Here is a 25,259-nt window from a genome sequence, read left to right on the forward strand (position 1 = left end):
CTTGCATGAGGGGAGCAAACCATGTTAATTAAATTTGCAGATGAACACCAAGATAGGTGGGAAAGTATTTTTGGAGAAGATATAAGGAAGTTGAAGATGGATATAGATATAGACAGGTTGAATGATTGGGCAAATGTCTGACACATGGAGTATGATATGGAAAAAATGTGAAGTTGTTCATTTTGGAGGATGAATTAAAAAGCAAAGTATTACTTGACTGGAGCATAACTGTCTGATTCCGAGATGCAGAGAGATTTGGATATCCTGATGCATGACCAACAAAAGGCTAGTATGCCAATACAGCAGGTAACCAAGACAGTTAATTGTATGTTATTATTTATTACAAAAGGTCCTGGTTATAAAAGTAAGTAGGTTATGCTTCACTTATGCAGGGCATTGATGAGATCTCATATTGAGTAACGTGTACGGATTTGGTCATCTTGTTTACAGAAAGATACGAATGCATTGGAGATAGTTCAGAGGAGGTTTATTAGATTGATAGCTGAAATGGGCCATTTATATATTCTTGTTCCATAATCCCTTGATGCCCTTGCCCAACAAAAATCTGTAGATTGAAGTATTGTCAATTTCAATTGTTTCAGCACCTCTGGGTGCTCCGGTTTCCTTCCACAATCCAAAAATGTGCAGGTTGGGTGAATTGGCCATGCTAATTCCTGAAGAAGGGCTCATATCCGAAACATCGATTCTCCTGCTCCTTGGATGCTGTCTGACCTGCTGCGCTTTTCCAGCAACACATTTTCAGCTCTGATCTCCAGCACCTGCAGTCCTCACTTTCTCCTAAATTGCCCATAGTGTTAGGTGAAGGGATGAGTGTAGGAGAATGGGTCTGGGTGGATTGCGCTTTGGCTGGTCAGTGTGGACTTGTTGGGCCGAAGGGCCTGTTTCCACACTAAGTAATCTAATCTATGTTTTTTTGGCCTGGATGCTTCCACCAAAAGAATAGTTTCCCTTGCCTAACCTGTCAAGCTAGTTATTTTAAACAATTCAATTAGATCATCCCTCAACCTTCATAACTCAAGTATAAACAATTCTAGATCATGCAACCTATTCCTACATTGGTATCATTAAAACTCTGATATCATCCTGCTGCACCTTTAGTATAATCTACTACAGAAGTGATCTCTTCCCTGAGGTTCACTGACAAAACCAAAAATTACTTCAGAGATCAAGATCATGTTCTTGGCACCTGGGTTAGAATCCCACTGTGGCAACTGTTGCAACTTTAATTCAATAAATGTCTGGAATTGAGAGTCAAATGAAGATCATGGATCAGTTGTTTGTCAGAAAACTCGACTGTTTCACTCATGTCCTTTAGAGAAAGAAACTGCCATCCTTGGCTGCTCTGGCCTACATGTGACTCCAAACCCACAGCAATATGTTTGACTGTTAACTGCCCTCTGGGCAATTAGGAATGGGCACTAAATGCTGGTCTAGCTAGTGACGCCTTCACTTTGTGATCAAATAAAACAAATTTGTCTTACACAGTAATGAACCTGTGGAATTTTCGGTCACGGAAAATGATTAAGACTAAAACACTGAAGACTTTCAAGGAAGTTGTAGATATAGTTCTTAGGGCTAAAGGGATTGAAAGATACAGGGAGAAAGTAGGAACAGGGTTCTGAGTTAGATGATCATCCATGACTTCTGTTCCAGTATTCTTTGCTTCTATGTTTATGTATGTGTACACTAACTTTTACTGAATTGTGTCCATGCACGCATGCATTCACCCCGCATCATTATCTCACTATTTGAAACATATTTTGATTTTTCTTTTCCGTCAGAAGTGGACAACTTCACCCTTAAATTGCAATAAATTGCATTGAATGTCATAAGCTGTAATGTAGTCTGCTCCTTTATAATTTCCTCCCCCTGCATTTCCCATACAGAACTGAGCGTGCCACTGTAGATTTAGATACACATTTCCCTTTTATGGCATGCTGAAGTAGATATGCACAAAGCAGTTATATTTGAAACACAGTAAATGCGCGAAATTGACTGTCAATTGGAAGCAAATGGTGTCAGATATTTAAGGAAGAATTTGACAGATTTTCAGGAATACAGTGCTTGTGAACTGTAATTCAGGACAGCAAGTTGGATTAAAGTTTTTTTTTTCTAGTTCAGTGCTTTCTATATTCTCATATTCTGGAATAATTCCCCTTCAGTTACACTTGTTCCTGGTCTGAGAATTAGTTGTAGAGGCCTTGCTGTGGTCACATTTGTTTTATGTGTTACTGGCGTCAGATAGCTGTAGCTTTCTTGTAGTTTGCCAACTTATTGAGCAATGATTTGTGGCTTTCATTTAATCATTGAAGGTGTATCTACAAGTCTTAGAGTTTTGACACAAATTTGAACTAAAATGTGTAATGTGGATTTGCTCAATTTGCATGAAACGAAGAACGACCATTATATTTGGATTTAAATCCTTTATCTTTGGACTTCAACTTCAGATATCCTGAATTTTTGCCCAGCATAACTTTGGCTGAATTGTTTATCATCATAACATTTCATTTATGACTGTGATTTTCTTGTTTGGCAGCACCAGACTGCCGAAAATACAGCATGTTCCCCTTTTAAGCTCTTTGTAGTGTTTTTTCCAATGAAACCACTGATTTTGACATGGATAGTCATGAAGTTTTACAGCAGGAAAAGAGGGTCTTTTGGTTCATCATGTCTGTGTTGGTCACCAAGCATCTATCTATTCTAATCCCACTTCCCAGCACTTTGCTCAAAGCCTTATATGATATGGCATTTCAAGTGTTCATTTAAACACCACTTAAATGCTGTAATGGTTCTTGTCTCTACAACCCTTTCAGGCAATGAGTTCCAGAAACCTACCTATGTCCTGTACAGTTTTATCATAACTTCCCAGCACTTGTATTCAGTGCCTTGACAAGTAAATTTAAGTATCTCATATGCCACCCTATCCACCTTCAAGGATCTATGCACATGTACATTCTGCTGATCGTCTGTACTCCCCAGGATCCTTCCATTCATCGTTTGCTGCCTTGTTAGTCCTCTCAAAATACATTACCCCTCTCTTTTCAGGATTAAACTCCTTTTGCCACTGTTCGATATATATAACTAGCCTATCTATATCTTCCTGAAGTCTGAAGTTTTCCGCCTTAGTATATACTACCCCATCAATTTTTGTATTATCTGTGAAAATATAAATGTAAGAGGTTTTTAGTGTCAGAGTTATTAATGTACATTAGAAGTAGCAAAAGGCATGGCACCAAACTGAGATTTGCCACTTCACACAGGTTTACAGTTACAAAGCAACCCTCACCCAGCGCCCTCTGACTCTTGCCATCAAGTCAATTTTGGATCCAATTGCCCCAGGGCTTTTATCTCCTTGACCAGTTTTCCATGTGACAATTTGACAAAATCCATGTAACCTACATCCACTGCACGACCCTTATTCACATACTAAATCGCCTCCTCAAAAAGTTCCATTGAATTAGTTCAACATGATTTCCCTGACAAAGCTTGATGATGATCTTTGACTAATTCTTATCTCTCCAAGTTGAAATAAATTCTGTCCCTCAGAATAATTTCCAAAACCTTCCCTAACTGATATTAGATTCACTGGCTGTTGGTCTCTGGTTTGTCACTGACACACTTCTTGAGTAATGACATCACATTAGCCATCTTCCAATCCTATGGCCTTTCTCCTGTGTCCAGAGGATATTTATAGAGTTGTAGAGTCATACAGCTTGGAAATAGACCCCTTGGTTCAACTCATCCATGCTGACCAAGTTTCCCAAGCAAAAACTAATCCCACTTGCCTGCGTTTGGCCCATTTGAAAATTAATGTTAATGCTAATGCCTCCAATAGCAAGCCTAGGATGCTTCTCATCTGAGTGTGGGGATTTATCCAACTTTGTGCCTGATGGAGGTGCTGATATCTCCTCCCCTTCAAAGCTAACTTGTCTAACTTCACAATCACTTTCCCTAATTTCTAAAATTACATCATATTATTATACTTTATTATAATTACGCATCCACTTTATTTCTGCCTTACAGATTTGTGTGTCTGGAATTTTGGAAAACCATCATACGTCATCAAACAACACGTGGTTCCCTAAGAGCGTCCTATCAGATGTTCTGTTCTTAGCAGAAACCTAGAATGTGAAATTAGTGCTGCAAATTTTAAATTTGAAGCAGAGAAGTAGATAGATGTCTACAAAGTGATGGAATACATCATTGGATGAAGATCATATTAGGAATCATTTTATGGTGCATTGTTGCACGCCCTGTGTCTGAAAGAGGAGTAGATTCCCGCCCCTCCAAAAATTCCTTCCGAAATATTTTATTTATATTGAAATATCACGTGTACCCTGTTTTTCTAAATATGTCATTTTTGTATTCTCCTCCAAAAAAAGGTCTTGGGTTCAGTATAGCTGGAGGTGTCGGAAACCAGCACATTCCGGGTGATAACAGCATCTACGTAACCAAAATTATTGAAGGAGGAGCGGCACATAAAGATGGCCGGCTACAGATAGGCGACAAGATTCTGGCAGTAAGTTCCAAATATTTTTAATGCTCTTGCTGGTACATTAACAAATCTTGGTTGCAAAATGTGATGGAATGGGGCTCAGTTTAAATAGTCTATGAATTATACTCTTGTCCCCTTGTTTTGTAGACAGAAAACTAGAAAATTGTGATTGAAATTATTTCAACTATTTTTAAGGAGGACTTCTAATTGTTGAACAATCAAAATGCAACTGACGCAAGGTATCAGTGTATCATATTGAACAATGAATTGGGCAATGTTCATTTGTTGTGGTTCTGTTCGCCGAGCTGGAAGTTTTTGCTGCAAACGTTTCGTTCCCTGGCTAGGGAACATCATCAGTGCTACTGGAGCCTCCTGTGAAGCGCTGCTTTAATGTTTCTTCCGGTATTTATAGTGGTTTGTTCTTGCCGCTTCCGGGTGTCAGTTTCAGCTGTAGTAGTTTGTATGTGGGGTCCAGGTCGATGTGTCTGTTGATGGATGTTCTTGCCGCTTCCGGGTGTCAGTTTCAGCTGTAGTGGTTTGTATATGGGGTCCAGGTCCATGTGTCTGTTAATGGAGTTTGTGGATGAATGCCATGCCTCTAGGAATTCCCTGGCTGTTCTCTGTCTGGCTTGTCCTATGATGGTAGTGTTTTCCCAGTCAAATTCATGTTCCTGGTTGTCTGAGTGTATGGCTACTAGGGATAGCTGGTCGTGTCGTTTTGTGGCTAGCTGATGTTCATGGATGCAGATTGTTAGCTGTCTTCTTGTTTGTCCTATATAGTGTTTTGTGCAGTCCTTGCATGGTATTTTGTAAACTACGTTAGTTTGGCTCGTGCTGGCTATTGGGTCCTTTGTTCTAGTGAGTTGTTGTCTGAGTGTGGAAGTTGGCTTGTGTGCTGTTATGAGTCCTAAGGGTCGCAGTAGTCTGGCTGTCAGTTCTGAGACGCTCCTGACGTATGGTAGTTTGGCTAGTCCTTTTGGTTGTGGCATGTCCTCGTTCCGTGGTCTATCTCTTAGGCATCTGGTGATAAAGTTGCGTGGGTATCCGTTTTTGGCGAATACCTTGTATAGGTGTTCCTCTTCCTCTTTTCGCAGTTCTGGTGTACTGCAGTGTGTTGTGGCTCTTTTGAATAGTGTCCTGATGCAGCTTCGTTTGTGTGTGTTGGGGTGGTTACTTTCATAGTTTAGGAGTTGGTCTGTGTGTGTTGGTTTCCTGAGTACCCTTGTGGTGAATTCTCCGTTGGGTGTTCTCTCTACTAACATGTCTAGGAATGGGAGTTGGCTATCCTTTTCCTCTTCTCTCGTGAATCGTATTCCTGTGAGTGTGGCGTTGATGATTCGGTGTGTTTTTTCTATTTCTGTGTTTTTGATGATTACAAAGGTGTCATCGACGTATCTGATCCAGAGTTTGGGTTGGATTTGTGGTAGGGCTGTATGTTCTAACCTTTGCATAACTGCCTCTGCTATGAGTCCCGAGATTGGTGATCCCATGGGTGTTCTGTTGATTTGTTCGTATATCTGATTGTTGAATGTAAAGTGTGTGGTGAGGCACAGGTCTAGTAGTTTAAGTATGCCGTCCTTGTTGATAGGTTTGGCCTCCTGTGTTCTGTTATGTATGTCCAGTAGGTTGGCTATTGTTTCTCTGGCTAGGGTTTTGTCAATCGATGTGAACAGTGCCGTCACGTCGAATGATACCATGGTTTCTTCTTTGTCTATGTGTGTATTCCTGATGATGTCCAAGAATTCCTGTGTTGATTGTATGGAGTGTTTGGATCCGCTGACTAGGTGTTTCAGTTTTTGTTGTAGTTCTTTGGCCAGTTTGTATGCTGGTGTCCCTGGTAGTGATACTATGGGTCTGAGTGGGATGTCTGGTTTGTGTACTTTGGGTAGTCCGTAGAATCTGGGGGTGTTGTTGCTTTCAGGTTTCATTCTTTGCTGGTCCGCTTTGGTTATCTGCCCGTTTTTTTTGTAGATTCCTATCAACAAGGACGGCATACTTAAACTACTAGACCTGTGCCTCACCACACACTTTACATTCAACAATCAGATATACGAACAAATCAACGGAACACCCATGGGATCACCAATCTCGGGACTCATAGCAGAGGCAGTTATGCAAAGGTTAGAACATACAGCCCTACCACAAATCCAACCCAAACTCTGGATCAGATACGTCGATGACACCTTTGTAATCATCAAAAACACAGAAATAGAAAAAACACACCGAATCATCAACGCCACACTCACAGGAATACGATTCACGAGAGAAGAGGAAAAGGATAGCCAACTCCCATTCCTAAACGTGTTAGTAGAGAGAACACCCAACGGAGAATTCACCACAAGGGTACACAGGAAACCAACACACACAGACCAAGTCCTAAACTATGAAAGTAACCACCCCAAGACACACACACACGAAGCTGCATCAGGACACTATTCAGAAGAGCCACAACACACTGCAGTAGACCAGAACTGCGAAAAGAGGAAGAGGAACACCTATACAAGGTATTCGCCAAAAACGGATACCCACGCAACTTTATCACCAGATGCCTAAGAGAGAGACCACGGAACGAGGACATGCCACAACCAAAAGGACTAGCCACACTACCATACGTCAGGAGTGTCTCAGAACTGACAGCCAGACTACTGCGACCCTTAGGACTCATAACAGCACACAAGCCAACTTCCACACTCAGACAACAACTCACTAGAACAAAGGACCCAATAGCCAGCACGAGCCAAACTAACGTAGTTTACAAAATACCATGCAAGGACTGCACAAAACACTATATAGGACAAACAGGAAGACAGCTAACAATCCGCATCCATGAACATCAGCTAGCCACAAAACGACACGACCAGCTATCCCTAGTAGCCATACACTCAGACAACCAGGAACATGAATTTGACTGGGAAAACACCACCATCAGAGGACAAGCCAGACAGAGAACAGCCAGGGAATTCCTAGAGGCATGGCATTCATCTACAAACTCCATTAACAGACACATGGACCTGGACCCCATATACAAACCACTACAGCTGAAACTGACACCCGGAAGCGGCAAGAACATCCATCAACAGACACATCGACCTGGACCCCACATACAAACTACTACAGCTGAAACTGACACCCGGAAGCGGCAAGAACAAACCACTATAAATACCGGAAGAAACATCAAAGCAGCGCTTCACAGGAGGCTCCAATAGCACTGATGATGTTCCCTAGCCAGGGAACGAAACGTTTGCAGCAGAAACTTCCAGCTCGGCGAACAGAACCACAACAACAGACACCCGAGCTACAAATCTTCAACCAGACTTTAAATGTTCATTTGGTCATTGCTACCTAGAGATTTATAATATTGCAGTCCTTTGTGTTGCAATATAATGATGGAAACTATGGTAACCAGTTATTCTCTTGAGATGTATAGACATCTTACTCATGAGGATTCTAACCATTTGATTTACAGCTTCAGGTTATGCATGTGTGTTGTGATGTTGTTTCAGAAAAATCCAATAATTAATATTCATTGTATAACTGACTCATGTATCTAATGCTTCCAACTATGAATTTGCTTAAAAAAAAGACCTGAACCAATAAAATAGCTGAATTTTACTGGATTCACCTGATACTTCTTCTGATAATTTCTGCTACTGTATTAATACTCCACTGTCTGTTGGGCTGTAAATTGAAAAATAACATCATTAATGACCTATTGGAAACAGCAGAATTGGAACAGCACAATCTCCAAAATGTTGGCATCACATCTTTCAAAGGACATAATTTAGAATAGAATTTTCTTTATACTTCTGAAAATTTGCCAATCATGGTTGAAAGCAATTATGAAGCTGCTGGAGAATGATTGTAGTGACATTTTTGTTTCTCAGCCAGAATCTTTCCAAAACCTGAACTCAGTGGATTGCTTACCCTTTGTTTAACCTTTTTATCGTCCTTAGCTTGTGACTTCAAAACTGAATATTACCTGTACACTCGCTCCTTGTTATCCTCTGATTTGCAATCCACACACTTGTGAGGTCGGTTCCAGGCTCCATCTATCTTCTCTCGTGGACTTGTCTGGCCTCATCACATGGTACTTTGTGGTTGATAGAGTTAAGATTAGATTAGATTCCCTACAATGAAGAAACAGCCTCTTCAGCCCAACCAGTCCACACCGACCCTCCGAAGAGTAACCCACCCAGCCCCAATTCCCTTTGACTAATGCATCTAACACTATGGGCAGTTTAGCATGGCCAATTCACCTGACCTGCACATCTTTGGATTGTGGGAGGAAACTGGAGCACCCTGAGGAAACCCACGCAGACATTGGGAGAATGTGCAAACTCTACGCAGACAGTGCTCGCATTTTCTTTTATTCATGAGAAGTCCATGCCCCTATCCCCTGTGAATAATGAGGATTGGTGTATCCATCCAGACCAATAATTCAGTAGGGTGACTTGGAAAGTAGTTTTTGTTTGTGTGGTGGTTATGGATTGCTTGGCCATACACTAAAGGAGTAGTTATTAATTTCTATTAATTTGAACAGGGACAGAGGACAGGACAAGGCCATAAGTTACAGTCAATGGTCTCGCAAATGATGCCTCTTATTTACACTTTGGTTTTATTTGTGGTTGAGTATTCAGATGTTTCAAATTCTGTTCTTCGAAGAGTTGGCAAGGATTTGTTTTGCATTAAAATCAAGTATGCTATTAATTACTCGTTAGCTAACTTTAATTTCTTTGGCAAATGTCATTGAACAATAATCACTATGATCTCCTGAGTCACATTAAGTATCCACCTCTGAATTTCCAGATTATGTATTCATTATTTTAGTGTGGCTGCGTTTTAATCGCAAGGACTTAGTGATTTCTCTAAAGATAATTACTTTAGTAGGCACGCAATTGCATTAGAAGCAGTTCAGAGAAGGTTCACTTCACTGATTACTTGAATGAAGGGGTTATCCTATGAGGAAAAGCTAGACCACTTAAGTCTGCATCCATAGGTGTTTTGAAGAATAAGAGGTGATCTAATTAAAATGTATAATATCCTGAAAGGTACTTGTCAGAATGGATGGCTCTCCTTATGGGAGAGACTTGGAATCGGGACACAGATTAAAAATAATTCAATTAATGCAGGGGTAGTCTGTGGAATTCTCTTCCCTAAGGAACATTTTAATTTTATTTTTGAGATTTTTCTTTGAAGGAGGTTTAATGTTTTAGGGTTTTCATTTAAGTTTTTTTAGTTTTAATGTATTTTTAAAGTTGAATTAGATAATTTTTTTGATTAACAAGGTGTCAAAGGTTATAGGAATAGAAAAAAAGTAGAGTTGTGGCACAATCTCATCAGCTACATTTCTATTTAATGGCAGCGAAGGTTCTAGGATTTGAACGGTGTGTTAAGGAATGGGCAGGAATTGCAGCCTGCCAAAGCAATGCTTGCATTCCAAGAACAAATCAGAAATATTATTTGTGTTTTTCAGGTTAACACAACCAGTCTCGATGAAGTTACGCATGAAGATGCTGTTACTGCTTTGAAAAACACAACTGAAGTAGTATATTTGAAAGTTGCAAAGCCTACCAGCATGTATATGAATGATGGATATGCGCCTCCAGACATCACCAATTGTAAGTCTTGAACTGTCTCATTGACAGTACATTTACTCTTGAAGGTAGTGTGTTTTTGTGTTTATAGCTACTTAGTCAGTATCTATTATCAACAGTTAATTGTAAAGTAGAATGTCCAGAACTCGTTGGTTGTTTTGAGCCTTTGCACTTGTTACTCATTGGTTTTCCCTCCCTTTGAGATGGGAGTGCTCAGTGATTGAAAGGGCAAATCAAAAAGATGCCTTCTCTAAAATCTACACTCATTGCAATCATAAGGGTTACAGTCAGTTCTTCTATTATGCAATGGTTGCATTCTTGTGCAACCCTGCGATATAGAAAAATGGTACTTTAGAAACACAGCTCAGTGTTGACAATATAATCGTGTTACAGCCAAGATGCTTTAGAAACAGTGTCCCAAATTCACCAATCGCATGACAGCGAATTCATGTTAACAAAACACGCATTATAGCATAACGATCTGTATATAACCTTCTCTCGTCTCATGCTGCACTTAATCTTCAGTTTTTGGGCTAATGGTCAGTATTTGTTCCATTAGAAGCAATATTGCTATCCCATCAATTACATAGGAGCCTCTATCCAAATACCAATTATCTGAAAATCTGATTATCCGGAAGAGATCTTGAGGTCCCGATGGAAACATTACATCAACGCCATGTTTCCAACAGTGATCACATCTTTTACTTACAGAGATTAAGCAAGCACTGTCTCCAAATGACTGATCGCCCGCCCTCTCTCTCTCACTCCCCCCACACTTTCCCTGGAGTTCCATGGAGGGGTGTACCCTCAACCCCCTTCCCCAGATAATCTGTCCAACATTGTCTTGTACAGGGCAAAGGTGGAACCTGTCAAGTTTGTGTGTGTGTGCGCGTGCATGCGCGCACAGTTTGGAGACTTACCCCACAAAGGCAACTGCAGCAGTCTTGATGTTGGTGTTCAGTCCAGCTACCCCGAAAAGGGGGTGGGGGTGTACGGGGATGGGAGGCGTGTCGGGGGTGGTATCGGACAGTGTCGGCGGGGCAGGGTTGGACAGGGGTTCTGGCAGCGGTGTTGGGGGCAGGGCTTCCCGGGCTGTGTGCTGCTGCAGTCTCCTCAACGGGGAGCAGACTTTTAAAACTCCGAGTCCCAGAGTAAAGGCATTTAGTCGATTAACCGAATAATCGATTATTCGACCAAAATAGTGCCTGCCCATCACATTCAGATAATTGAGGCTCCCCTGCATAAAGATAATCCGATTTCAAGAAGCGTGACTTTTTTTTTGTCTTGGGCTCATGACTGCAATGATGTTCAGTTGTGGAATTGAAAGTTTCCAACACGAGCATTTTATTTTTATTCTGGAACCTTGGTTCAGAAATGTTCTGTTCTGTGTATATGTTTTCCCTTGATACAAGTATGGATTTTCAAAGCAGAATATAAGATGGCTGGCAAAGGTGACTCCTACCCAGGTATGCACAGATGGTGCCGGTGACATCAGCAAAAATTATGCTTTGATACCTATGTAGGTAGCAGCTCTGTTTGTATTTCCTTTATAGCATTTAATTGACACTGCCATCTATAGCAGCAGTATGAAGTCATGGGGCTGTGAGCAGATTTGGCCCAACCAATTCTTTCCATGGATTGTAGCTGCTCTTCTTACCAACCACAGGCTTCACTTCCTGCCAAAGTGAAACTCCATGCCCCATGTCTTTTTGGCCTGAAGATGTTATTAAGAGTTTACGGCACTATTTAGAGTACACATCACCAGGTTTGTTCAATGTATCATTGCATCATTACTCTTTTGCTATCTATTCTGTGTCTTATGGTCCCGTTTCAAAACCACCTGTTGAAGAAGCAGCACTTCAAAAGCTAGTGCTTCCAAATAAACGTATTGGACTATAACCTGGTGATGTGTGATTTTTAACTTTGTTCACCCCAGTTCAGCGCCAGCACCTCCAAACAGCTAAATACCTGAACTGTGTCATCATTTTCAAATGTTTTTAATTATCGATGCAGGAGGTAAATTTTTCCTTGCTTTTCCATGAGCTGACATTCTAGCTTGACTCATCTTTGCACTGGGATTATATGGGCAGTGCCATGTTCGTTCCAGACAGCTACCATTCCATTCTGTAACACTGCAGCTGTTTGTGCACATCTGCATGTGCAGCGCCACCCAGTGGTAGCCTTGACAGCAATGTAGCCTTATCAAAATGTCTGTCTTTCATTGAAGCAAGGATCTTCAAAGCATGAAGCTAGCCTGCCTCATTCCAGCAAGGCATCTCGAGGGCTACTCACTTGAATAATGGTTTAGAAAAAAAATACACAGGTTTGATGACCACAATTCTGTGAACAGCTTTGGTCCCATTATCTAAGGAAATATATACTGGCACTGAAAGTAGTGCAGAGGAACCTCACCAGATTGCTGGTTATGGTGGTATTGTTTAAAAAAGAGAAGTTGAATAAGTTAAGACTGCTTATTGGAGTTTGGTAGAATGAGAGAAGACATTATTGTGAGATAAAATTCTTTTGAGGGCTTGACAGAGTAGATTCTAAGGGCTTGTTTACTCTTGAGAGTCTAGATCCAATAGGCATAATTTCAGAATAAGGGGTTCGCCTATTTAAACACATGAGGAAGAATTTCTTCCCTTGCGGGTGTGAATCTGTGGAATTGTTGACCAGAGGATTGTAGAGATTGGCTCATTCAATATGTTCATGGACTGTTTTTTTAATCAGCTAGGAAATTGAGTGTTATGGAGACACGGCAGGAAGTGGAGTTGAGGGTGATCAAATCAGCAGTGATCTCATTGACCCACTGCTTATACAGCTTATGAGCTTATGGAATGAGGGTTATCTGGCCATCAGGAAATCTGGATCATACGTGTGTGCTTAATTAAGTCAGCCAGATGAGAATATAATATTTCAATGTTATTGAAGAAACAATTAGCGAACATGATCAAATTCAAAATGCTGATTTCGGCCAGACAAAGTTGCTAACTCCGTATAATTCGAAACAAAATCATACATGACCCTGAAATCAATGACATTCTGTTGATGAAGGCATTTTATGGTGTTGAATTTTTTTTTAATGACAAAATTTTCTGTTTCTAAAGAGCTGGTCAGCTTTGAAAGTGTGAAATTTATTTCTGGGGATGGAGTTAAGCTGGTAGCATGTAGAATGTTCTAGAAATGTCAACTACTGATTTGAGAAGCTACAATCACCAACCTTACTGTCACTCTGTTTTACATTGTTTGTTTTACACTGCTGTCATGTATCTTATTTCTGATATAGAGGGCTAGATAATGCCTATCCCTGAATTTGACCAAATACCATTTTCCACAATGCACAAGTTTGATAATTTCCCAGTTTCTCTAGTCTTCTTTTGCTTTTTGACTCCATTCCCTTCTTCTGGACTAGAGCAGACCCCCATAAAATATATTTAAGGTAGCCACGACCCTAATTTTTTTTAAAAGATAAATGTGAGGTCTATGTTGGCCAAACTACTTAACGTTAAGCAAAACGCAATTTACTTGATCACTATAATTAAAATACAAGAAAAGAAAGAGGAACATGCAAAAACTTAACACTGTTGGAAAAGTTAACGGAATAATATTATTTTACGATTAAACTGTAACTGTTCCATGATAGTAACACACCTTTGGCAAAACGCAAATTTAGAAAACAGACTGTCTCAGAAAACTTGCAGTTCTCTAAGGTTCCCCACGGGAGAAGGGTGAGCAAGGTTAGATCTCATGGAATATAGGAAGAACTCGCTGGTTGGATATAGAACTGTCTCAAAGGTAGAAGACACAGGGTGGGGGTGGAGGGTTGTTATTCAGACTGGAGGCATGTGACCAGTGGAGTGCCACAAGGATCGGTGCTAGGTCCTCTACTTCTTTTTCATTTACATAAATGATTTGGATGCGAGCATAAGAACTATAGTTAGTAAGTTTGTAGATGACACTAAAGTTGGAAATGTAGTGGACAGCGAAGAAGATTACCTCAGACTTTGACCAGATTGGCCAATAGGCTGAGAAGTGGCAGATGGAGTTTAATTCAGATAAATGGGAGATGCTGCATTTTGGGAAAGCAAATCACAGTAGGACTTATATACTTAATGGTAAGGTCCTAGGGAGTGTTGCTGAACAAAGAGACCTTGGAGTGCAGGTTCATAGCCCCTTGAAAGTAGAGTCACAGGTAGATAGGATAGTGAAATAGACATTTGGTATGCTTTCCTTTATTGGTCAGAGTATTGAGTATAGGAATTGGGAGGTCATGTTGCGGCTGTACAGGACATTGGTTAGGCCACTGTTGGAATATTGCGTGTAATTCTGGTCTCCTTCCTATCAGAAAAAAATGTTGTGAAACTTGAAAGGGTTCAGAAAAGATTACAAGAATGTTGCCAGGGTTGGAGGATTTGAACTATAGGGAGAGGTTGAATAGGCCAAGGCTGTTTTCCTTGGAGCATCGAAGGCTGAGGGGGGTGACCTTATAGAGGCTTATAAAATCACAAGGGGCATGGATAGGATAAATAGACAAGGTGTTTTCCCTGGGGTCAGGGAGTCCAGAACCAGAGGGCATGGGTTTAGGGTGAGGGGGGAAAGATACATAAGAGACTTAAGGGGCAATGTTTTCACTCAGAGGGTGGTACATGTATGGAATGAACTACCAGAGGAAGTGGTGGAGGCTAGTATAACTGCAACATTTAAAAGGCATTTGGATGGGTTTATGAATAGGAAGGGTTTGGAGGGATATGAGCCAGGTGCTGGTAGGTGGGACTAGAAGTACCCAAGGTCTCTCAGGTTGTTTACCGTCTCACAGACTGATCGTCTCCTGTCCCTCAGTCTCTCAAAAACAAATCAAGACAAAACACATTTTTTTAAAGCCACAGTCCAGTAAAGGAAGTAACCAAGATGTCTGCCAATGCCATGCTTGGAATGAGTGACTTATCTGGGGAAGTACGGAGTTAATCATACAAGTTGCTATTTTAATGTTTTAAGGACAACCACCATGATATTCATTTGATTCAAGGAAAGTGATTAAACATATCAACTCTATATCTTGGATTTTGTTCCAATGTTTAGACAGCTATAGATGAAAATTCAGACAGTGAAAACGAGTTAAGTGACTAAATTTCTTACTGAGATATTAACTTCACATCTTACGATGTGGATTTTAAAAATGTGCGAGGATTCTATAATAAACTATGAAAATTGTCTGGCATGGTTTTGAAATGCAAGGCAGTCATTTCTCTGTCGCAGCCCAATTCACATGCGGGGCTTGCTCTTCCATATCTCTCTTTGCTGCAAATGGACTTTATTGATCTGTTGCTGCTTTTGTCAAACTGAGAGCAGTTGAGAGGGCACAACAATGAATTTTGAACCCTATTGATTGTGTTTGTATGGATGCTCCTACCAACCGCCATTATCAATGCTTGATGAAATGGTTAAAAAGGCTTCTCCACAGACCAAGACTGTTGTATTAGAGATTTATTTAACACACTAACTTTGGGAAGAATAAAATCACTACAATGTTGCATCATTTAGAGCGGTAAGGTTTTTAATCTTCAAACTAAAGGTCAGTTAAAATGTCTTGATTCTGCTTTTTTTCTTCAGTTGAATTGACTAATTTTAGTAAAACTCCAAAAAGACAGGAACTAGCATTAACCTATCCTCAGGAATGATAACGAGTGATGGCTGTTTTCAAAGAGTATATAACACTTCACACATCTGTTAATAAAACATAGCTTTGAGTTGTGAATGCTGACTTTTGTCACAAACTGTAGAATCAGAAGAGTCAGTTCAGTTTAATAACTATATTTATGTACAATCTATATTATGTTACAGATTTTATGGTGGTGCTTTTCATAAATGTAAATGCTCTCTTAATAAAGAAAGCATTGTAAATACAATGAAATATATAATCTTTTACACCCAAATCCTATATATAAAGTTTACAGAGAACAGAATTAAGTAATTAAATGTGTGACACCTATGGGAGACTTGAGTATGAGAACGTCAGATGAACTGAGATCATGAAAAACTGGTAAAAATAGGCAGTCTTGGTAGTGATGCAAAAATGTTTGAATGTTCATCTTGAGATCAGGTTGGCACTAAGGTTGCAGATACTTGTTCACTCTGGTTCTGCCAACAGTTGTGAGCGAAAGGAATGGGATCGGTGATATTAATGACAGAGATAGAAGATAATGGCTTAATATGCTATCAGAGGAATTTTCTTCTCAATCAATACTAGATATAATACAAGCAGTCTTGTCATAGAGTCATAGAGATGTACAGCATGGAAACAGACCCTTCAGTCCAACCCGTCCATGCCGATCAGATATCCCAACCCAATCTAGTCCCACCTACCGTCACCCAGCCCATATCCCTCCAAACTCTTCCTCTTCATATACCCATCCAAATGCCTCTTAAATATTGCAATTGTACCAGCTTCCACCACTTCCTCTGGCAGCTCATTCCATTCACGTACCACCCTCTGCGTGAACAAGTTGCCCCTTAGGTCTCTTTTATATCTTTTCCCCTCTCACCCTAAATCTATGCCCTCTAGTTCTGGACTCCCTGACCCCAGGGAAAAGGCTGCCTATTTACCTTATCCATGCCCCTCATAATTTTGTAAACCTCTATAAGGTCACCCCTCAGCCTCCGACGCTGCAGGGAAAACATCCCCAGCCTGTTCAGCCTCTCCCTATAGCTCTCATTCTCCAACCTTGGCAACATCCTTGTAAATCTTTTCTGAACCCTTTCAAGTTTCACAACATCTTTCAGATAGGAAGGAGACCAGAATTGCAACATGATCTCCCAACTCCTGTACTCAATACTTTGACCAATAAAAGAAAGATACCAAATGCCGCCTTCACTATCCTATCTACCTGCGACTCCACTTTCAAGGAGCTATGAACCTGCACTCCAAGATCTCTTTGTTCAGCAATACTCCCTAGGACCTTACCATTAAGCGTATAAGTCCTGTGTGATTTGCTTTCCCAAAATGCAGCACCTCGCATTTATCTGAATTAAACTCCATCTGCCACTTCTCAGCCTATTGGCCAATCTGGTCAAAGTCTGAGGTAATCTTCTTCGCTGTCCACTACACTTCCAATTTTGGTGTCATCTGCAAACTTACTAACTGTAGTTCTTATGTTCGCATCCAAATCATTTATGTAAATGAAAAAAAAGTAGAGCACCCAGCACCGATCCTTGTGGCACTCCACTGGTCACGGGCCTCCAGTCTGAAAAACAACCCACCACCACCACCCTCTGTCTTCTACCTTTGAGCCAGTTCTGTATCCAAATGGCTAGTTCTCCCTGTATTCCATGAGATTTAAGCTTGCTAATCAGTCTCCCTTGGGGAACCTTGTTGAACGCCTTACTGAAGTCCATATAGATCACATCTACCGCTCTGCCCTCATCATTCCTCTTTGTTACCTCTTCAAAAAGCTCAATCATGTTTGTGAGACATGAGTTCCCACGCACAAAGCCATGTTGATTATCCCTCATTAGTCCTTGCCTTTCCAAATACATGTACATCCTGTCCCTCAGGATTCCATCCAACAACTTGCCCATCACCGAAGTCAGGCTCACCAGTCTATAGTTCCCTGGCTTGTCTTTACCGCCCTTCTTAAACAGTGGCACCACGTTAGCCAACCTCCAGTCTTCCGGCACCTTACCTGTGACTATCAATGATACAAATATCTCAGCAAGAGGCCCAGCAATCACTTCCCTAGCTTCCCACAGAGTTTTCGGGTACACCTGATCAGGTCCTAGGGATTTATCCACCTTTATCCGTTTCAAGGCATCCAGCACTTCCTTCTCTGTAATTGGGACATTTTGCAAGATGTCGTCATCTATTTCTCTCCAGTCTATATCTTCCATATCCTGTTCCACAGTAAATACTGATGTAAAATACTCATTTAGGAACTTCCCCATTTTCTGTGGCTCCACACAAAGGCTGCCTTGCTGATCTTTGAGGGGCCATATTCTCTCCCTAGATACCTTTTTGTCCTTAATGTATTTGTAAAAACCCTTTGGATTCTCCTTAATTCTATTTGCCAAAGCTATCTCATATCCCCTTTTTGCCCTCCTGATTTCCCTCTTAAGTATATTGCTGCTTCCTTTATACTCTTCAAAGGATTCACTCGATCTATCCTGTCTATACTTTACATATGATTCCTTCTTTGTCATAAGCTAAAGGAATGAAAGAAGTCCTCGCAGGTTTTTTTAGGCAATGTTCATGGAGAAGCACCAGTGGATGCAGAATGCATGCTAGTTTTTAAAAAGGGACATGGATAAATACTTCATGAAGAAAATTGTTAAAGGGTACATGGGCTGTAAGCGATGATACTTGAGCAGTTCCTTCAGTGAGCTGGCATGGATACTTTGAGGTAATTAGCAATTCTGTGTAAAATTCAAATATTCTTTAGAGATGTATGTGCAGTGAAATTCAAGATTATGCACGAGAAGTTCATAACATCATGACAACTAATATTTATGAAGAAATAATACATTAAATAAACTTAACCAAAGCAAATAAAATTGAAAACCTTGAGAAACCATAAGAATATTTCATTTCAACTAGCTGTAACCATTGTCATTTAGAATCATAGAATTCCCTACAGCATGGAAACAGGCCATTTGACCAATCGAGGCCACACTAACCCTCTGAAGAGTATCCTGCCCAGACTCCCCACACTATCCCTATAACATGGCATTTCCCATGGATAAACCACCTAGCTTGCACGTCCCTGGCAGCAGCAGCAATTTAGTATGGCCAATTCACCTAACCTTTTAATCAAGGGTTGTAATATTGATGGAGGTGGGGAGCACAATTTTACAAAATTGTTTCCTTCTCTGCTTTCATATGTCAAAAGTTGCCACTTGCTATGCTATATTTACAGTAGGCAGGATGATCCCACAAGCAGTTCAAATTACTAGCTGCATAGATGATCAGTGCCTAGACTGAAACATTCTGAAGTCTTTGACTACATGTGCAAGTAGTTGGTTTCAAAAAACACATTCTGCCCTTTGTCAACATTGAATACTGCAGTGAATATTATCTCAGTTAACACCTGATTCAACAAGTAGGAGACAGAAAGGAGGTTTGTTTTGCAGGTCTTAAATAAGGGTCTTGTATTTACGGTTGATCTTTCTATTCTTATTGTCTTAACCATTCTGATGAATTGTGATCTTTATTATTTCATGCCCTATCTTTAAGCACTTTAGAGGAAGAGTTGATGGACAGAGACTGTTTCACTGAAAAGCTCAGTTAGCTGTGTTTGTATTCTGTGATGTGATTACAGATATCACATGTACCCAATGAATGTGAGCATTTGTCAGCACTCAGCCTGGCACTGATGGTAGGAAGTGAGCACCAAAGCCATTAGCTGTGCTAAAGTGCTGAGCCAGAGATCAATTTAATGAACAAAACATTGATTAGTCTTCCCGACTGTCAGGCAGGCAGTGAATCATTAGCTATGATTCAACATTGAAATTAAAATAAATTGGTCCTGAGATAGAGTAGGATGTTTTAAAAAATAATTTTTGTCAGTTTTCCACTCTTCTCTTCCAGCAGTTAGAAGATACTGCGAAAGCCATAATGCTACCCAAACAATATATCTTTAAACATACAGGCACAAGAGAAGAATTGATATGCTGAGGATCCCTGTGTATATACGAAGTTCAGCAGGTGACTGCTGCATACTGCAGTTAGCACCTATGTGCCTGAGTTTGGTGGGGCAAGGATTGATGAGGATTCCATCCTAATCAAATGACTACCCTGTTTGCACCCAAACAGGCATTTGTGTTGGAAGGGCAGGTTGTAGCACAGTGCCCCTTCCTCCCACATTAAGGGGCCTGTTGCTCTCACTGGCCAGGATCTCCCATGATTGAACATTTGTGGTAGTTGCTGAGCTCAGCAACTGTTATTAGTCATTCTGAGGTTAGTCTGACAATCTTAAAAAAAAACGTTGGTTGAAAACCTACCAAAGCATTTATAGAATTTGGATTCTGTTTTGATTTTTAAAAATACTGAATCATTTCAAATTCTGTAAAAGTAATCAGAAAGCTGTTGAGTTGTCATTGTCAAAACTGCAATTAGTTGATAAAAGCGTTTTCTTAAGGAAGGAAATCAATTATCGTTGCTCAGCCTGGCCTTTGTGATTCCAATTCCCCAAAAATGTGGTTAGTCCTCAACTCTTTGCTGACACTGGCTAGCAAGCTACACAGTTGGAATCCAATTAATCAGGGTGGCACGGCGGCTCAGAAGTTATCACTGCTGCCTCCCAATGCTCGGGACCCGGGTTCAATTCCATCCTCTGGTGACCGTATATGTGGAATTTGCAGGTTCTCCCAATGTCTGCGTGGATTTCTTCCAGCTGCTCCGGTTTCTTCCGACATTCCAGAGATGGTTAGATGGATTGGATGTGCTAAATTGCACATAGTGTCCGGGGATTTGTAAGTGGGGCGAGGCAGTGAATGTGATTGGGATGTTGTCCTGAGGGTCAGGCCAAATGGTCTGCTTTCACTCAGAGATCCTATGATTCTGTAATCATGTCAACTAGTTGATATGAAATGTCAGCCTTAAGACGGTTTAATAGAATTGAAAATCAGAGGTGTCCTGTGTAATTCACCATCGAATCATGTATTTTACAAGAATATGAATCAAAATTTAATGATTTTTATGGGGTTCTCTGTCTCAAATCAGTGATTCCAAACATGTAATGCATCATGGGATAATTTACAACCCAGTCATGACTTTGTATGCTGTTGTGAGGAATAATAAGAGAAATACATGAATTTGAAATTAAATAATGTATTATTTATTTACCAGGCTATTATGACATTAACTATCTCAATCAAATGTAATACATTTCAACTAATTATTTGTGTGTAAAGGAATGCATCATCATGACATAACTCAATGTATTTTAAAAGTGGCAGTTCGAGAAAATATTGAAACATGATGGGTGTTCTGCTTCCAACAGTTATGAGGAATGCTGCACGTCAGCACTAACATTATTTCTGTCAATATTTACGATACCAGTGGTATCATTTCTGATCAAGTGAACTTTGAGGGGCTTTGATAATCAACAACCAATTGGGTTGCAATTACTGAATTCCATTGGTTTGGTCTGAGTCAGCTTTTACACACAGTAAAAGCATAATATGGTTTCAGCATCAAGAATGAGCATACAGATGAGTAATCTTTCAATCTACAGATAGTTATAATAAATAATTAAGTGTGCTGTGTTGGAATAGGTGACCTTCAATTTATGAAAACATTAAGTTTGTCATCCCAATAGCAAGCTTATTTGTCTTAATTTTTATGATATGAAATTACATTTTAAATATTAATACATTCATTTCAAAAGTGAAAATATTTCTCTTTTCTGCTTCTTTACCCCTAGACAACAGTGATGTGAATGAATACTTGAGGTATAGAGAGAAATTCAACATCATGCTAAGTGTTTCCATTAATGAATAATGTGAAACAAATAGTTAGGCTTGTTGTAAGAGGATTTAAGTCTCAGTGATATCAAGTTCCTCTTCAAACATAGACCTTAATAAACCTTTCAAAGTAATAATTCTAAGTTTGTGCAAATGCGCCATTACCTTCGATTTAGGAGTTAGAGATACATTTGATATTTAAATTGTATTTGTTTTATTCAATGAGAGGTAATAAATTTATAATTAATTCTAAGTATAAGCAATGGCAACTTTGCAAATACCTAATTTTCTTTTTGTTGCAAGAACTTAAAAATGAGAAACTTTAGATTTGGAAATAATAAAATGAGTCTAGACTAATGAAGATTCAATATATTATGAATGAGTTTTATATATTAAGTGCAGAAAATTCACTAATTTAAATCAGACCTAGGAATTCTTGATGGGAAACAAAAGGCTGAATTTTTCAAAGTGAGCTGGATATTTCTGTTACAATTGTCTCCAGTTTATTGAAGGTTATTTCAGATTGACATAGCACCAAATTTCAGTGTCTGAAAACTTGAAAGATTATTCCACAGAATGAATTTTCCACTGAATTTTTTTTAACTGTAAATAATTATATTTCAAACACAATATTAGGTGTCCTGATCCTTTTGTATAATGTTAAATCTATGTATTGAGCAGGACTTGTCAATTCAGCCAGGATGACAGTTGACCAGTATCACGCAAGCTTTTGAAATGGTGTCAGACTGTGAAATGCCAGCATTGTATTTTGCCTTTATTAAATTATCAGCAGTCTGTAGGAGTCCATAAGTACTGTTTTTGTAAATAATTTACACATCATTTTTACAAGGCTCTCTTTTAAATGTGTGCTTAAATACCATGACTCAAAAATTCATGTTCTTGATCAATGACCTTTCTTGGTAATCCAGTGAGACCTTAACAGCTGTTGTGATAAATCTCCAGTAATCTTTACATATAAACAACTTTGCAAAACCCAATTCATTAAATTTAGTGCTGGGATCAAAGGACGTATTTTGTCTTTAAGACTGAGTTTGTTACAATTTTATTTTCTGGCTTGAAGCCTACGGATATTTGTTGAAATGGGCACTTAATTCACTTTTTCTGCCATCTCTCTCCATAGTTTCCTTATAATCTTTTTAAAATAATATACAACCTGATCTGGAAATTCATTCAACAGAAAACCTTTTATAATTTTTGATGAATTGATCACTTGATACACTTGATCCAATGTCACAGTGTTTTAACCAAATTCCAAAATGAACAGTAGTCGATAAGAAAGTGAAAATAAAAACAACTATTATATGTAACCTACGAATACCAGGATTTTTAAGTTGATGGTGTCTCAGTTTAAAAAAAAATTGAATTAAATTCAAATAAACTATTCACCTAAGATTTTTTTCTTTACATTGTCTCTTGAGCTTATCCAGGAATGCACCATGTCATAAATGCATTCCTGGAAGTCATTTTTCAAATTAAAACTAAAATTACTTGCATTTAAATGGAGACATGCTGTGATACCTGCAATATCAGGTGCATTCCCAACCCAAGTTTTTTTGGCTCCAATACATAACATAATTAGTAATCCAAGATGGAGGATGAGAAAAAAATTGTGGCTATAAAAGCTGCACTTTTTTTTAAGGTACTTTCGGTGGTGAAATTGATTCCCTTGAATTCTAGGAACAATAATTACTGTTTCACAAGCTGTTGTATTGTTTTCGAACTCTGGGATATTCTCAAAGGGGAGTGGTACCAGCAGGAGGTCATTGCACCCATTGGAACTGAAGATATAGGAAGTGAAAAGGACAAGATTATGAGGAGAGAATATAGGAACTTAGACAGGAATTTAAAAAGGAGGTCCTTGAGGGTAGTCATATCCCAATGCTTCAAGCTAATGCAGGTAGGAATAGGAGGATAGAGCGGATTAATGCGTGGCTGAGGAGCTGGTGCAGGGGAGAAGGATTCACATTTTTTAAGATCATTTGGAATCTCATCTGGGGTAGAAGTGACTACTTAAAATAGTAAAAGTTAGGGAGATGGGACCCAGGGACAGAGTGAGGAAAGTGATCAGTCTGAGGCTAGTACAGTTAGGAAAAAGAGTAAGTCAAAGAGATAGGACAGGCAGGAACAATGTGGAGAACGAGGTAGGACTGATACATTAAACTGCACTTGTTTCAATACAAGAGGCCTAACAGGGAAGGCAGATGAACTCAAGGCATGGTTAGGAACATGAGCCTGGGGTATCACAGCAGTTAGAGTCGTGGCTCAGGAATGGACAGGTGTGACAGCTTAATGTTCCAGAGAATAGGTGCTATAGGAATGATTGAAGGGGGGGGGGGGCGGTGGGGAGGCAAGAGAGGAGGGGAGGTTGGCGTTTTTGATTAAGGATAACATTTTGACTGTATTTGGGGGACAATATTCCTGTGAATATGTCCAGGGAGGTTATTTGGGTGTAACTGAAAACTAAGAAAGGGTTGATCCCCTGATTGGGATCATACTGTCGACCCACCAATAGTCAGAGGGAATTGAGAAACAAATTTGTAAAGGAATCTCAGTTATGGTTATGGTAGGGGATTTTAACTTTCCAAACATTAAAGGTAAATGGGACTGCCATCGTGTTAATGGTTGGATGGAGAGGAATTTGTGTCTATGTGAAACTTTTCTGATTGAATATGTGAAACTACTTACTAGAGAAGGTACAAAACATGGCCATCTCTTAGGAAATAAGGCAGGTGACTGAGGTGTCAATGAGTGAGGCAATATTAGGCAAGAACTTTCAAAACTTAATTGGGGACGGATGTTTGCAGACGAAGGGATGGCTGGAAAATGGGAAACCTTCGGAAATGAAATAAAAAGGGGCCAAAGACTGTTAGGGTGAAGGGCAAGTGTGGTTGGTGTAAGGAATACTGGATGTCTAGCGGTCTTGAGATTATGATCAAGAAGACAAACAAAGCATACATTGGGTATGGACAGCAGCAATTAAATCTCCTAGAAAAGTATAAAAGAAGTAGGAGACTACTTAAGAGGGAAATCAGGAAGGTATAAGGAGACATGAGATAACTTTGGAAAATAGAGTTAAGGGGAATCCAGAGGGATTCAAAAATACATTAAGGTCAAAAGGGTAACTAGGAGGAAAAGAGTGTCCCTTAAAGATCAGCAAGGCCACCTATCTGTGGAACTGCAGAAGATGGGCGAGATACTAAACAAGTATTTTACATCAATGTTTACTGTGGCGAAGGATATGGAAGATAGAGAACATGGGGGAAATAAATAACAACATCTTGAAAAATGTCCTTATTCCAGAGAAGGAGGTGCTGGACATCTTAGAATGTGTAAAGGCAGATAAATCCTTGGGACCTGGTCAGGTGTACCCTGCAACTCTGGGAAGCTACAGAAGAGATTGCTGGGCCTCTTGCTGAAATATTTATATAATCGATAGCTGCAGGCAAGGTGCCGGAAGACTGGTTGGCTAACGTGGTGCCACTATTTAAGAAAGGTGGCAAGAAAAATCAGAGAACTATAGACCGGTGAACTGACATCAGTCGTAGGCATGTTTTTGGAGGGAATCCTGAGGGACAGGACATAAATGCATTTCAACAGACAAGGACTGGTTAGGGATAGTCAACATGGCTTTGTGTGTGGGAAATCATGTCTCACTAATCCGATTGTATATTCTG

At 39.8% G+C, this 25,259-nt stretch overlaps 1 protein-coding gene across 3 annotated transcripts in view; it reads left to right on the forward strand.

Annotated features, from left to right (window-relative positions):
• Positions 1–25,259, forward strand: part of dlg1b (discs large MAGUK scaffold protein 1b) — a 428,423-nt gene that overhangs the window by 296,256 nt on the left and 106,908 nt on the right. For all 3 annotated transcript variants that reach the window (XM_060834674.1, XM_060834676.1, XM_060834675.1), the window contains exons 10-11: positions 4,404–4,540; positions 9,990–10,134. In XM_060834674.1, coding sequence (XP_060690657.1) covers positions 4,404–4,540; positions 9,990–10,134 — 282 coding nt within the window. The remainder of the gene's footprint in view (positions 1–4,403; positions 4,541–9,989; positions 10,135–25,259) is intronic.

Source organism: Hemiscyllium ocellatum, chromosome 13 (genome assembly GCF_020745735.1).
Source record: "Hemiscyllium ocellatum isolate sHemOce1 chromosome 13, sHemOce1.pat.X.cur, whole genome shotgun sequence".
Classification (NCBI taxonomy): domain Eukaryota; kingdom Metazoa; phylum Chordata; class Chondrichthyes; order Orectolobiformes; family Hemiscylliidae; genus Hemiscyllium; species Hemiscyllium ocellatum.